The sequence below is a fragment of the Argiope bruennichi genome, chromosome 3 (assembly GCF_947563725.1).
Source record: "Argiope bruennichi chromosome 3, qqArgBrue1.1, whole genome shotgun sequence".
Classification (NCBI taxonomy): Eukaryota; Metazoa; Arthropoda; class Arachnida; order Araneae; family Araneidae; genus Argiope; species Argiope bruennichi.
Genome location: NC_079153.1, coordinates 143,530,941 through 143,547,988, shown reverse-complemented (window position 1 = coordinate 143,547,988; position 17,048 = coordinate 143,530,941). Strand labels below are relative to the sequence as shown.

The 17,048-nt window shown below is 28.6% G+C and overlaps 1 protein-coding gene across 1 annotated transcript; it reads right to left on the bottom strand.

Annotated features, from left to right (window-relative positions):
* Positions 1-5,654: 5,654 nt before the first annotated feature.
* LOC129963431 (cytochrome c oxidase subunit 5A, mitochondrial-like) lies at positions 5,655-16,025 on the bottom strand. The gene is made up of 4 exons (XM_056077790.1): positions 15,856-16,025; positions 15,022-15,260; positions 6,291-6,448; positions 5,655-5,801 (listed from the first exon to the last, which is right to left on the bottom strand). Exons 1-4 carry the CDS (start codon positions 15,932-15,934, stop codon positions 5,789-5,791), a joined length of 489 nt encoding a protein of 162 aa, XP_055933765.1. The 5' UTR covers positions 15,935-16,025; the 3' UTR covers positions 5,655-5,788.
* Between the last annotated feature and the right edge of the window lie 1,023 nt (positions 16,026-17,048).

Genomic DNA, 17,048 nt, shown 5'->3' with positions numbered 1-17,048 from the left:
CCCATACTATTAAATGTCTGCTTATCTTCCTGCAAGGATACACTATTGTTGATATACACATTGATTCAGTATCTATTCAAATGCTCATAATTATTGGAAAATAAATACTTTTACATAATTTTTCTATGTATCTATAAAAGACATCTAACAGAAAATCAAAATTTAATCCTATTTCCGCCATTACTCTTTTAAAGTTAAAATGATACATCAAAATAAATAAATTATGCTGAATATAACTTTGAAAACAATTCTGAGTAAATGATAGCATCATTATTTGAAAGCATTTTGTTATTACAAGGTTGCCATTCGAATTTGGGAAAAAAAATTCCATATATTCAAGATATAAGGAAATGCTCGAATAGCACTCATGCTAGTTATAATGCAATATGGCTTTAAGGAGTGCATAAAGCAGGGACAGGAAGCAACAATTTTACATTATTCGAAAAAGTAGCATTTTAAAAGAAGGTTTATATTACCTACACCCCCCCCCCCCAATTTCTCTTCACATATCCAAAATTTAGCAAGACAAAATTTTTATATTAAAGGGGGGATACATTACTTGGATGAAATAAAATATAAAACCATTTTGTTATCATGATACAAATAATTTAATAATTACTCAAAAAAAATTACAAAGCAAGATTACTTTTTTAATTTAAATATTTTCGCCAATTTATGCAGATTTTTCAGCCATCAGTTTCATAGAATTTATTGCTAACAAATAAAATACGTCATTTGTGTATGGCCGAACATATATTTTTCAGCTATTTCACTTTCAGTGAACATATGTGAAAATATATCCGATATTACTGTATGCATTAAAGGACGAATGTGACGCAACAAGTTTTGGGGCCCATCAAAATTCAGCTTTTCATACATTCAATTAGAGGCTTACAGATTTGACATGTATTCCTTTTATCCAACATTAATGCTGATTTTTGGAAACGGGCAGGCAAGTCTTGTATGTTTCCTTTTTTTGACATGACTAATAAGTGCCTGTTTTCCCATATTACTAAACCTTATTATCTTATAAAAGGAGCATTACGCAACAAATGAATTTTGCAGAACTTCTCGAATTCATTAAGCAAAATCGGGTTTGGTTTTTTTTTAAATCTATCCAATTTATATTAAATACGGATTCTGAGCAGCTCATTGTTTAAAATATTTCCCTAATCTACTTTGAATAAGCTCATAGTTTCTCAAATAATAAACAAGCCAATCAATAACTCAAATAAGGTAGACTAACACCACCGCGCTGCCTCCGCAGATTAAAATACATTTCTCTGGCAGAAATATTTCATTCAGTTACAGAAGTGTCGCACATGCTCATCAGCTTCAATTCGGGATTCTCATAGAAAAAAGAACTATCAAACAAATCGAAACTGGACTGATCTTTACAAGAAAAAAGGGGAGAGTTTCCATATTACACAATCGCAATTGATATCGTCTTTGGAAGCTATGGCTATGATTTTTTAAATGAAGGGGGGGGGGAACCCTAAGAAACTTAAAATTCCCGATTTTTACAAACTATTTTTAAATTCCCTGTTTTCTCCTGGTGGTATGGCAATCCTGCATTAGTTCTTTCCTTTGCATATTTCATAAATGAGTCTACATAATTAAGAGTAGTTCAAAATAAATATGCTCAAGATTTTTCAGCATTTATATAAATTTCGGGAGAAATATTTCATACAATGTCGGACATTATTGATGGTTATTTTGTTATTTACTTTTATCACTGAGTTACAGGAGTTTTTTTTTTAAAAACAAATGTTAAATAATAATTTTAAACAAATGTTAATAATAATGTTAAATAATAATTCAATGAAGTTACAACACTAAATTTCTGTTCATTGAAATACACTGATATTTTAATTGCAGAATCCTACATAAAAAATGGTAGAATGCTCAGATAGTAGTTTAAAGTTGAATAATATAGCGCATTGCCTCAAAATGTAACAATACTCCTCAAGTGAAGAAAGAATTTTATTAAATGAACTGCTTTAAAGTTTAAATTAAAGCAAAGAAATAATTTTCTTTTTATCATGACATCAAGAACAGTAAAATATCATGCGACTCAATGATATTGTTTATAATATCATTACAATAAAAATAATTGTTAAAATTATGTACAAAACTCAATTTAAAAAAATTATTAAAACTAAAAGGAAAAAATGCCCTTATTCAATAAAATCAAACAAAACTGAAGAGCTACTTTCTTCAAAACCTTTATGATGGCGTAAAAATAATTTTCGTGGAATACACTTTAAAAAAAAGTTTTTCTGTCATAACATTAAAGTGAAACTTCTAAAATTTTGAAAAATCCATTCTTAGTGGACTTATAATACCAAAAAAATAACTTTCTAAATTTTATGTTCTTAACTTCAATGGTTTATGTTGCATGTTGCTCTGTCAATCAGCACAAACCTTTATACATACACAGAGATTTCATTGGCAGGATGTGGGTAGGGTCGAATCGATAACAGCAACATGAGCAGAAAATCATTAAATTATAGATTCTAAATCCTGAAAAATAAATTTTGAAAAACTTCTTAGAATTCTTTTTAAAACAAAAATTTAGTGTCATTGGTCCAACAAATAGTAATTTTAAAATGAATGAGGATATTTAAAAAGTGCACCATGAAAGAAATTGCGATCGTTGAAAATTTATGGCTTCAAAGCTCAAATGTCATGTTGGATTTTAGACCTGACCAATGTAATTACAAACTGCAATGAATTATGATTCAATATAGTAGAGTAAATCTCCTTCGCAGGTCATTCAAAAGATAGCTCCAAAATGAAATATTAACTAGAATGATTATCGAATGCATAACATATTTAGAAGGCTTTACCATAAGTATTATTAAAGCAGTCTCTCTAATGTTCAATATATCTATCTCTTAGGCACATCAAACTCGCCTTGCCTTGCTTTCCCCTTATTTTATGATGAATGATCAACTTGCATATTCTTCTTTAACAACACATAAAAGGTTAAACATACATGTATCATGCTTACTTGAAATTAATTCATCATCTAAAATATTAAAAAGTTAGCTTTTTCGAGTCACAAGTTTTGACAATGTGCATATTTCATACTGCTCCTGCAGGATAATAAAGTATTTCAATAAACTGTGATGCCCATTGTTGGAGAGAGTGTGTGTAGGTTTGGGGGGGGGGAATGACTAATATTATCTAAATATGTATTCACATCTCTTATTCTGGATTCTATCTCTGAATTCTTCCCTTCTGATAGTTTTTTTAATTGATACAATCAGTAAACAAAGCTTTACAACCAGGCTTTCAATTTATCATATTCAACATCAAGGGAAACAAATTTTTTTCGCACATGAAAAAAATAAATTAAAAAACTTTTATTTAAAATTAAGCACTTTTATGGTGCTCAAAAAACAGCTTCCAAATTTAAGCGCATATAAAGCACCTTTCATGCCACTACACATCCTGTTCAGGGAAGTCTACCAAAATCCTGACAGATTTTTTTCACATTAAGATTTCTGAAAACCAAATATTTTATTAATAAAATTCAACTGCATTAAGAAATTAGAAAATTAACACTTTTTATAACAATAAGAGTTATTCTTGAAACTCAACTTGAATTTCATAGTGTTAAAGAAAGCCTAATGTTTCTTATAATAATTAATGAGAATTCCAACTACATGTGAATGATTAAAAAGTAAAAGTAAATTATGTGGAAAAGCCTGAATAAAGGGAAAATGAGTGTTCTTGCATGACATTAATTTATTTTGTGGCATAAAACTTTTCCTGGTCTTTAAAAATACAATTTCAAATTATGAGATCCAAGAATTTATTATCTGATGGCAATTTTATTGCCATCAGATAATAACAAATTTGACATAAAATTGTTATGCGTATTAGAAAATATTTGGACAAAATGATTTAATTTTTTTTTCTCGCACGCATGATGGTTTTTTTAAATGAAATTATTTATTCTTCAATCAATCTACTGTAAAATTATAAAATATTTTAGCTATAGAAGGTAATATCGAACTTTCCTTCATTAATATATTCTAGAATCTCAAATTTTTCAACATGCATAAAATAGGGTTGTCAAATCTGCAATCTATACTTATATGAAACTCAATGTGTGTGTGTTGGCGCTCTACAGGCCAAACCATTTCACCTACAGCTACCAAATTTGGTACATGTATACCTTGGAGGTTGGGAATGTGCACCTGGGGTTCCTTTATTTGAATTTTTAGTTTTTAATTAATAATTAAAAACTAACTTTCCCGCCAAACAAATCTTTTCATTTTCCCCACCACCAAATGAGTAAGGCTCCAGTTTTTTTCTCAACCGTAATGAGGCTAAGCTTAGGATTTTTCGGCGGATTATTTAAAACGATTCTGTTTATTTTCTTAATGTTTGATGCATTCAAAATTAAACATTATTAATTAATCGATCTTTCAGATTCATTCTGAAGTACTTTTGAATTAAAATAAAACAGATTTAAGGAAATTAAAAATTTCTAATCTGCATAGCGTTACCCCAACTGGAGTAGAAAATTTACACATTTGCGTTATCATAATTGGCGGTGAAAATCCATGCATGCGCATTGTGTTCTGATTGTTGACAACGGCTTGTTACGGAGTTGGCTTTGAAGGCTTTATATGTTTTCGACAGGTTATTTCGAACGATTCTGTTTATTTTTTTAGTGTTTGATGCATTTAAAACTAAACATTGTTAATTAATCGATCTGTTCATGATGAATCTGGGAAAATTTTGTTGAAAACAAAACTTCTTGAGATATTATATAAATTAAGAAAAATATTCTTTAGTGTCCATAAGGTTTAAATACTCAGCGACTCCGTTTTCAGTACTCATATTTAAAAAAAATGCTTCGTTTCAGTAAAAAAAAAAAATTATCACATTTATTGCAATTTAATCATTTCCATTTTAATTTAAAGCATAAATTCTACGGAAGCTAACAGAAAATTAGAGAGATACATATTACGTTATGGCTGAAGCCTTTATAATATTAAGAGTGAATTATGACTATTAAAATTTGAAGTTTTAAAATATTTTAATGAAGAAGCAGTTAAAATGGGAGTTCCATAAAATATTTAATTATTAAAATTTTAACGTGCATTAAGATTGGCAAACCGGCTGGTCGCCAAAAGGCGGCTAGTAAACAATAAATCTAAAACAATAAAAAATACCCGTGTTTTCCACTATTTTGTAAATTGAAATTGGACTGCTCTATACAGAAAAAAAGAGGAGAGAGTAGGAAAACAGCGAGTTTTCACATTACACGATCGTGAATGGTATTATTTCGTTTTTGGAATTGATGACTATCATCTTTAGAGAATGGCATTTTTTAAATGAGGGGGAAAAAATGTCTATTTTTCTCGATTCTTATGAAATTTTTCAAATTTTTTTCCCAATGACATGGCAACTGTTAAAATTTCTCATTTTTTCTATCCATTATACTTAAATATTCCTGCATACAATAAATTCTGAAATTAATTTTTTTAAATACAAATGCTTGGTTACATATGTTTAAAATATTAAAAAGATTTCTATTTAAAAATATATCAGCAAATTTATATTTATTGAAAATAATCAATACATTTAGAAGGAAAAATAATAGCTTGCAAAATAATTACAACAACAAAACAAAAGACTTTTACAATTTTTATTGGTACAATAAGATTTTCAATGTACCACTCTTTTTTGCAGCGCAAATTATCTTGATTTAAAACAACTAATTCTTTACAACTAGTTGAGAGCATATTCTCTATTGGATAATCTAAATTCATGAACTTTTCCTGAAAACAGAAAAAGAACAATTAATAACAGTTAAAATAATTTCGGATACACTTTTAAAAAAAATTTATTACAGGTAGCTTATACACTTGCCTAACTAAAATTTAAGAATGCCATTTGTTTAAAAATTAAATGTGAAGCAGCTTGAAGATACACAGAAAATGAAATAATAGAATATAAAGCAATTACCTGCAATGCAAAAAGGATGGGGGTGGATTCAATTTTAAGCCATTACATTACATTGATAGAATTGAAAAAAATTAATTTAAAATTTGTAATCCTATCAAGAAAGCATAGCAAGATAATAGCATTAAAGATGCTAGATCAAATGATATTCTTGAAGAAAATAATAACTTCAATCAATTACAACTTTAAGTAAATGTTACAATAGTGAATGGTTAGCATACACAAACAAGATGGTAAAAATATACTATCTGATATATTATTGAAGATTATAATTATCAGAACTATTAAATATGTTATTAGTTTACCCTCTAAACATAGGCTTCTCCCAAACATCTGGCATCCAAAGTTCAGGTTTATCATATCCCATTTCTTCTGGTGTTAAAACACCCAGTTCATCCAAAGTAGGCCTGATCTCTTGCAGAATATAAGGATATATTTCCTTCACACGAATGCCACATTTATCCTGAAATAAATGCCAAGAGGACGAATTTTAAATAATAGTCGTAATGATTTTATAAATTTTTTAGCAGAAATAATTTTAAAAAATTTACATTAGTATTTTAAATATTTTTATTGAAGCAAAATAGCTATGTACTTTTAACAGAAATATTACAATCATTCCTAATATATAAGCTAATCTTTAATATCAGTTTCAAAAATTAAAGAGGTTTGTGATCTTGTTTTCCTTGCATACCTACACCAAACATTACATTTTATGCTTAGCTTTCCAAGACATTAAAGATAATCAAGAATGAATTATAGATGTCTTCTAATTGGAGCAAAGAAATCTAAAATTGAATAATGCTTTAATAGGAACACTATACACAAAACATCATTTACTTAAACATTTGCATTTTTGGATTATATTTACATAGAAATGGCTAGAAAAAAAGCATATCCGTAGAGGGGTGGGCACAAGTGGAAAGTCATGACCCTGTCTCCTAACCTTAGACAATACTTTGTAGTCTGGAAGAAATGCTGCACAAAAGTGATTATATTTGAACTTTTGGTCAGGTTATGTACGATTGATTAAAATACCTTTGATCGAAACTGGTTAGATAAAGATATCAAATGAATCGGTTTATTTTTATAATCTACCTTTTGCAGCCTTACATATCCAATTTTATTTATTTATTTAAAACCTTCCTCGATGAATAGCCAATTCGGCATTGGAGACTAGTTTAAGCTCAGTGTTATGAATATTAGATGTAATAAATTCTTATATAATCAAGACAATGTGTCTATAAAAGAGTACTAAATGTAATACACATTATTAAAATTCTAATATACTCTATATATTGAGTTTTATATGGATGATGCTTAGGGTAAATTTTATTTTGACAATTATGGAAGCTTTAAGTACTGATTTATACGAATACTTCCTTTTATTTCCAAAGAAATTAAAGTTTTAAAAATATAAGTTCTAATTTTGCATTCAAAATAAGATCATACAGCGTATAAAGGCACATATATAATCCCAAATATCTTATTCTCAGTCGATTTTGTGCTTTTTACTTACCCCCAAATTCCACAAGAAAATTTCCATATCAAAGATTATATTCTTGGGCATGAATCCCCCCCCCCTCCTTCAAATGTTAGTATTTGCCCTTGTATATGCCAACATAAACCCAAACATAACTGGGACCTAAATTTTTTAAGCAAATATCATATACTATGCCCCTTCTAGGTTGTCAATTTTAAAACTTATCCATTCATCAACAGATTACATAACAAATCAACCATTCAAGTTCATTTGATATATCTAGTTACAAAATTTGACATATATCAAAATTCTAATAGTAAAACATAAGTAAAATTAATTTATTTAGGAAGCAGGGACAATTACAAGGTGTAAGTCTTGGCCCTCCGAAACCTTTGATAGTAATTTGAAGTTAAATTTAAAAAAATATGTGTTTACATTATATATATATATAGTTTTGAATGAACTTTTCCAAACTTACTTAGAAAATTTTATGCAGTGTAATTTAAATCATTTAAAATGGGATTAAATAAAAAATTGGAACAATTATTTCTGTAAAAGTTTTACGAATTAGAAAACTGTTTAAGAAAATGCCTTTCATTAATCTCTTAGTTAAAAAAAAAGATAAAAAGAACACTATACACTTAAATCATGAAAAAAAAAAATAGACAAACATATATAGATAATAATAATAAAAAACCCATCATAAACATTATTTCCTTTACACATGGAAATTTTAAATATTAATGACTTCCTTTATACTTTCCCAAAAAAGCCCTTCCCGTATTCTTTGAAACTCAGCTTAGTATTTTATTCCATATTTGTCATCAATTTAACCCATTAAGTATGAATATGAAGGTTACATCAGTTAATCTCCATATATACTGTAAAAAAACCCTGTGTAGTTTGTAGGATGATCAAGTATTGTTTTCTTTTTTAAACAAACTCTGACTATTATCAAGTGTATCCTCCCCCTGTCCCACACTGAGGCCCCAATCTTTGAAAAGTACTCTTGCTTTTCATGGTAAATAAATTTCTTTTAAAAATCTTTATTTATTTTATTTTGAGAAATTTAGCTTGAGAATATCCCCAAGTTGTAAAAAATTTTTATATTTTTTATACTCTCTCTCACTTTTATAAAATCACTTACATTTGGAAAAAACTGAAGAATAATGAAAGTTAGAATAAAGAAGGAAGAAAAGAGGAAAACAAACTAACAAAAAAATGTGTTTCTCTTAAATGCAATAAATTGATTCTTCAATTTTACACCCTCTGGTAATGGTGTCCAGGACACATGCTTCACCTGCTCCGCCCAAATTACACCACAAGCTAGATAGGACCTCAGGTACTGTATGAAAATACTTTCAAATGAAGCTCTAGAAAAGAACAATAAGGAACATGACAGATGATGTAGCCTTTGCAAACTGCTGTTTTTTTTTTTTTTTTTTAAATCTATATATAGTAAAAAGTTTCACTTCCTGCTTGCTTTTATTCAGCAACTCCGATGTTGTATTCGAATCATGCATGTCCTAAGGTTAGTGGGCTTTTTTCAGGAATTGATTTCCTCCCTTCAGACAACAAAAATAAATGGAAACAAACAGTTTTAAAAGTGTCATGAACAAAAACCCTGAATTCCTAATTATATATATATTTCAGCATTAGTAAAAATTCAGAAGAAATCCTATCAGTAGGGATTCAGAATTTTCAGTAGGAATGAATTAAAACATAAAATAAAAAAATTAAACAAATTTTAAAAAATTTAAAACCATTAAAAGAAAATATTTCATGCTGCTTAATTTTTACTAAGAGCATCTTCAAAAACAATATTTTTAATACTGCCTACTTTAATTCCTGAATTCTAATTCCAGCTATAGATTTCACTCTGAACACTGTTACATATAATTGATCATTTGAAAATATTGTACCTTGATCATTAATAATCAGACAATTTTGTCAAAACTCGAACATTGTGACTTATTGATGGTCATGGTGAAAGTTAGTTTAATTGGAATTTGTAAACTTTTCAGCTCTTCTTTTCAAATTAGCAGATTCTCAATCTGTCTTTATTTGCCTTTTTTCTTCATCTGATATCATTGGATGCCCTATTACTGTTTTAAAATTGCAGGGTCAACATGTATACTGCTTTGGTACTCAGCCAATTTCTAACCAAGAAATGAAACATTTCTGCTACTCAAAGAAGTTAAACTGAAAAGCTTTTACTAGTGTTGCCATAAACAGCAAGTCTAAAAGTAGAATTAACACATAATAGTTTTAAATTCATTTATTGGTGATTTGGTGTTAATTAAAGCTTTACTTTTCCCTTTTTTTAGTCACCATTTCACTTTCAAGTGCAATATAAATACTTAATACAATTTAATAATAAATTTCATTAAATATTTCAAACAATACTGGCAAAACAAACCTTAAAAGTCATGGGTCAGAACACTATCCAACAATTATGAAGCATATAAAGTGCAATGTTTACATTAAAAAAAATTATGTAATAGAGAGAAATATGTCATTTGCATGTTGAAAAGACATTTATTTTACATATTTTACATACATTTCTACATATCTTATATACATATCTATATTCTATATATCTTATCCTACAAGTTTCTTTTTTCATATTATGATTCTGTTTTGAGGGAGAAAAATTATAAAAATTTATACAAGAATTTTATAGAAATTAGGGCATATAAGAAGTTAAAATATATCTAGAGATATTATGGAAAGATTTTTTTGTTACTTTTTCAGAGATGCTGCAGAAATTTTTACCTAGTATAAAATTGATATAAAAGGTAAAATTACTAATAGTTATAATTCAGATAACAATATTAATAAAATTTGTGACAAAATCAGCATCATATAATTGCAAACTAAACTGTTATGTTTTTATCATAAAATTTTAAATAAAATTTTTCAATGTGAAAGAGTGAATGATTTTGCAATTATTGAATATTTGTTTAACTTTTGTATTCATTCATTGTTTATTCTTTCATGGACTCAACACATCTATGCTATTTCTTTACTAATGGGCCAGTGAGGGCATGTTTAGTGATAACTTGCGTCCCATCCTGAATTTCTCATTTGAAAAGAAACCCACCCATTAGTATAGAACTTGAATGCCCGGATAAATAATGAAAAGATTAAAAAGAGAAAGATAGAAAGCTTTAAGCAATTCTTAAAGCAATAAACAGCAAAAGTAAAAATTTTAATTAATTTAAAATTAATTAATCTTAAATAATTAAGATTAACTGCAACTGCAACAAGAACATTTTATTAATTAAATACATTTTATAACACTGAGAACTTTTCTCGGAAAAATATTGGGAGTATGATTTAAATATCAAAATAAATTATGCAGGAAATATCGAAATAAATTTACCTTAATTATTTTGCTTCAAGCAAAGTGGTTTACTATACTCACCTATTCATGATTAATAAAAATAAAGTAAGAATTTCTACATTTAAAATTCAATTGAATAGTAAGTAGAAAACAGCAATATAAAACTTGATCTTAGAAGATGCTTTATTCAAAAATTAGTAAACGATTTTTACCAAGTGAATTTTATTTTTCTTTACTTATAAATAATCATCTTTTGTATTTGAAAAATTTTAACATTTTATACAAAATGCTTACCTACCCTGTTTCAATCTGGAATTCAGTTGACTATATGAATTGTCTAACATATCTAAATATACAATAAGTATTACAAAAGTTAAGAAGAGTGTTTTGAATATATTCATCCAATCACAATGATGTCTTTATTTGTAGAAAGGGAGGGGGGAGGTCATTGAATATTTTTCTTTCTTTTACCTTTCTTAAATGAAAGCTGGAAAAAGTTTACTTTTTCTTTTTAGCGATTCAGGTCATTAAAAATGAATATTAAACTTACAAAATTGTATTAAAAGGCAAACATACATGTATAATTACCTTTCTGAATTTTTTACAAAAATATAAAGAAAGTACAAAGCTTCAAATCCATAGTAGTATTCTTTGAAATATGCATCGCTACTTTTTTCTTTTTTCAGGATCCTGAGATTGGCACTTTTATTTGATTTTACTTCCCAGAGGGATGATATATAGCAAGATCAGTACATTTCCATAATTATTTACTTTGACTTCCATCGCATGTTTAGGGTTTCTTTTCCTTTTGTTTGTCATTTTAGATCATACCATTTTAACTGGAACTTGTGAACCGATTATTTACATAGTTAGATCAAATGGCAATAAAACTTTCAAAAATGCAGGGGTGTTTGTGGGACCCCAAAAAATCCCCTGAAACTTTTACAAACTTACTACCGGCATTTTGGAGTTTCAAGAAGAGGGGGGGGGGGAGAAATGAAAAATTACAATTATGAAGTATTGAATGACCTAATTATAAAAGTTCAATGAATTACTTTTTTTGCAAAATTAATAACCATAAATTTTCAAACATATAAACTACTACATTTTATGCAAATATTTTAAATTACCTGAATTAATTCTTTTAAAAAAAATTATCTAATTTCTGCTGCTTTTTTTTTATTTTCTGATGTTTGTGGGCTTGTCTTTCTTTTGTGGTGAACTTCATAATTGCAGGAAGGTTGACTTTTATTTTCCTCATTTACAGTTGAAGAAATTTGCATAGAAGAAGCATATGCAGAGGTAGAAGCAGTTTGCTTTTCTGCTAATGTAGAAGGTTTTTCAGAGACTTTTATAGGTGACTCATCTGAAATACATGTTTTTAAGTCCTCTTGATATGTTTTCCAACTTCTGTTCATATTCAGTAAGAGATCTTTGTGAATTGGATCAGTCATTGGATTTTTTTAGCCATATTTTTCACATGAGGTTTCTTTAGAAGCCATTAAATCATATTTAATAGTCTGCACTGCATCTAGGGAATCAATCTTAAGAGAGGTTCTATAGTCAGTGACAAGTGTATCCATTAAGTTGAATGCACTTTCCACTAATGGACCATGGAAGCAGCTAAGGCAGGCTTTTGACCAATTTAGCCAATGTAGGATACTTATAATCATTTGTGAAATCATCTTTTAAATTAAAAACTTTAGACCAATATTTATCAATTGTACACTTGACTTGATTTCCACTTTCATCAGATGTGTAGAGCATTTCTTTGGCAATATCAATATCACTCTGGTATAACCTTATTTCAGCTTCTACTTTTGATTTTTCATTATCATTAAAAATATGGGACATAAAAGATGATAATTTTTCAAAAGCTAATATTGTACTGGTTTTACCTCTTAGCTCTGGATCTAATGCTGTAAAACTAATTAGATATGAATTTTTAAGGGGTAATTTCTGTTTCATATGCTGAAATTTCAAAGTGAAATTCTCTTGAGTACATAAATAAAAAAATATTTCAATAAGCGAAACGAAAAATTTACACGTGCATCAATAAATGAAACGAAAATTTTACACAGCGGAGAAAAAAAAATTGCGAAGCGATCAATGACAAATAGCTAATACGGCGAAAAATCCCCCTTCTCTACTTATTGGCGCCACGCCAGGAGAGATAAGACCTTTGAACACAGAGTCACGTTATCGCACATCTGGTCGAACGAAGTCTCTCCTTTTTTTTTCTGCCGCGCCTACTTGCCGAAAAGAATCCAGAAGAGAATGTCCGAGAACCGGGGGAATGAGTCATAACTCGCAATAAGGAAAGAACAAAAAAGAAGTTTTTTCGACCTTTTCACGCATTATCACTGCCTTTGGTGAAAGAGAGGAAAAGTTTTCACCACACACACTGACCTTGCGTTTTCTGCTTTCAAAGCAAACAAAATTACCCAGATCAAAATAAATAATTCATTATTATTCCTACTTCCTTTTGAACGACGATCCCCGGAATTTCCGGGTATCGAAGTTCAAAATCCCCGGAATTCCGGGGTTTCCCCGGAGCACAAACACCCCTGAAAATGGCAAAAAAAAATAAAATCTTTCATACAGAGTGAACACTTGATTATCTGGTCTTGTTAATATCTTTAAAAAATCAATAACAAAAAAAATTGTCCTAGAGTATTTTATTGCAAATGTGCCTTTGATACTTTTGAGTGTCCATTTTGATGTTATGGCAATGCCCGCTTCCAAAAAAAATCCGATTGCTTTAATATTGTTAAAGAAACATCCTTTTCAACTTTAATTACATGCCTATTTTGATGAAATAAATACATCCGGTTGCACATGCAAAAGTGTGGATAGTCAACATGCTATGAACTGGCAGTAATCACTTGATAGATGTCTATCTTTATATTTTATTCAAGTTTATTAAATTGCAGCTATGATTTAGCATTATATGTGTCAGGAAAAGAACATCATGCATAACATTCTCAGACAAAGAAGTCCAAACGAGTAAGTTTAGGCCTTCTACTCCAATCCATATCTTTTCCCAATTGCTGCTGAAAGATCTTGCTTATCTGTGCATTAAATCTTAAATAAGAAATTTTCCATGGATTGAACAGATGGCAGCTCAATCTTACCTCTTGTGACATCTCCAGGTAATATTATGCACAGTGAAGAAATTACTAATATCAGACACCTAAAGCATTTGAGAAACATCTTACGTTGAAACTCTAAGAGATAATTTACAGGATATGCAGAGATACGCAATTCTCATCTGATGCTTATTGAGTGATTAATATATATATTAAAATATACTAAAATGGATATAAAATTCTTAATACTTTCGTATAAAATTTATGTGCATATGTGTTTATTATTTAACATAATTTTATAAAAGGAATAGCGATTCCTTTTTATGTTCCTGTATATAAAAGATTAGAAATTAAGTTTTTTCCCCCCCTCTAAACCATTAACAAAACAGTTTTCTTTGCCATTAAAAGATAAACTTATGATTGTTCACACAATTATTACAGGATTATATGAATCTTCATTCCAAAAACTGTTTTACACTGAATACCTCATATAAATTTCTATTTATAACAAGGGAAAAAAAAACAACAACAACATTAATAACTATCAACTGACTTTTTTTATATATTTCCTAATATGATTATACATTCAATTTTAGATATAACTAAGAGTTATATCTAAAGAGATGATTAAGCATTCTTTGTATTTAATTTTTATTTTAAAATTATTTTGAAAATCTTCGACTTAAATTTTAAATATAAAAGTCAAATAATAAATATAGCTTTCGAGTAGATGTAAATAAAAAAAAAAAAAGCTTAATTCTACAATATAATTAAATGTTTTTAAAAAATATGCCTGGAAATAAACATATATTTTTGACTACATAAAAAGAAAATAGTAAAGGAATAATACTTTGATGTTAAACAGATAAATAATAATAATAAACTTAGAATTTAAAAAAATAATTAGAAATTATGTTCAATAATTTCTTTCAATATAACCAGGATTGAATATTTTAAAAACGAATGCAAAGTAAATGTCACTTAATAAATTTTAAGAGAGGTGAGGGCAAAAAATATGGTTAAGATACAATTTAACCTACAGGTCTCATTTTGTGGTAAAACCTTTTTCCTTTAAAGGTTGAATTTAAAAGAAAATGACAGATGAAGTGATGTCTTACCTTAACACCTTCTAGAAACCTTACAGCAAGAGCATAGTCATTTAATCTCCTACAAGCTTTGAGGGCAGCAATGATAATTTTAGGTTCTGGAACCAAGTCCATACCCTGGAGATCATTCATGGCCTTGCGGATCTCCCATTCATCAATATCCGGTCGATTAAAATAAGCTTCATAACGGGCATCAAATTCCTCATCAGATTCTTCTTTTTTCGAAGAGTATCTAAGGGCTGAAACAGCAACTGTAATAAAAAATAATCAATGCATTAAAATGACCATAACATTTACCACTTTTCAATAACAATGGATACTAAATATGCAACTTTTAACACCATTATATTTCAATTTTAGGAAATTTCCTTTTTGATTTCACTAAATAAAAAAAGCGTCAAAAAAAGTAAAAGCCAAAACATTCGGATGTTTGAAAGCAGAGAAAAAAATGCATATCAATATGTTATTTTCCTAACTAATAGAGTGTAAATATCAGTTATCCGCTTAGGCTGTCTCTATTCTGAAAGAGATTAATAAAAGAGCTAAATTATTTAAGAAATCTATTTCAACAACTAGTTAATAATCTGTAATAAATAAGATTCAATTTGTGTTCGAGACTCACTTTCATAATATTAATAACAAACTTTTGAATAACAAAATCAGTAACTACCCAAACCAAAACCCTGCGATAAAAACGAAGAAATAGATTCATATAGAAATGAAAAAAAAAAATCTTTATTAACTACAATAGTTTAAAATCTTGAACTTTGTTTTCTCACTACAAACTTCTAATAAAATGATACACTGCTATCGTAACAAAAATTTAAGTGATACCAAAATACTTACTTGGATTACAAGTTTTGGCAGAGGGTATTAAATTTGAGCGAGCACTTTGTATTAAATACTTTCCCAAATGCCGAAACATTTTTAACTACTATCAATAATTTTTCTAATTTTTTAACTAAATGTACACACACTTCGAAATTATGCCCTTCCGATTCTCCTTGATATCGATAAAATTTTCTTAGAAACTACTTATCGATATATTAAAAACAATTCCTCTTAATACGGCTTCAAGAAATATTTTTTAAAACTAAAATTAGAATATTTAATAAAAATCACACCATGATAATTCAATTCATTATACATAGGATATTATGACCCAATTGAAATTTACTTTACATTAGTTTTAATTTTGGAGGGTTCATGTCGCACTAGAGTCAAAATTATTCATTGCCAAAAATAAAGAATACTTTATATTCTTTCGTAATCTGTATCATTTTGCATTTTGTTCATTGGGATTGAAATTCATCCAATTTATTCAGCACCATCCTCTTCGCGAGAAACCAATTTTCAAAATCTAAACTCTAGAACGAACCGCACAAGAAACTTCCTCCCCCTCCGAGCATCTTTAATGGAATCTGACTCAGAAATTCAATCAGAAAAATGACTCCAGGTTCAAAGGAAACGAGAATGTCTATTGAAATCAAAAGATATTCGAACAGAAAAGATTGGCTTCTTAGTTTCAAAATAGAAGATTTATCTACCTATGATGCTATCGGAAAATTTTCGACGAATTTTCATCTAATTCCTCCAATTATTGATATAGATGGCCTGAAATATAGACAAAAACAAAAGCTTCTAAATTCTCTCTCTCTCCTTTCAGTCTAATCCCTCCCCCTCCCCAAATAAATAGAAATATCAAACTGACATCTCCAAATGAAATAGTCACCATCCTCAACAATGGTAGTTTTCCACACAGGCGATAGAAGCGGTCGCCTCATGCTCGAGATTTATAGGGGGCCTTAATATTTATTTTGACATATATCATAGTGCTAAATCGACGGAAAATTTTCTACTTCACAATCCCCTCTATGGTCTGGTTTGCAAAATTTCGCCTTTTATTTTTTTTATTTTTAAAAAATGTAGAAAGAAAATAGACGAGAGAAAAAAAAAAGCCAAATGAAAAACGTTGCGTGGGATAAGCACTGACAGAAGTCAGGAATAAAAAAAAAAACACCGCAAATAATTTCGAAAGC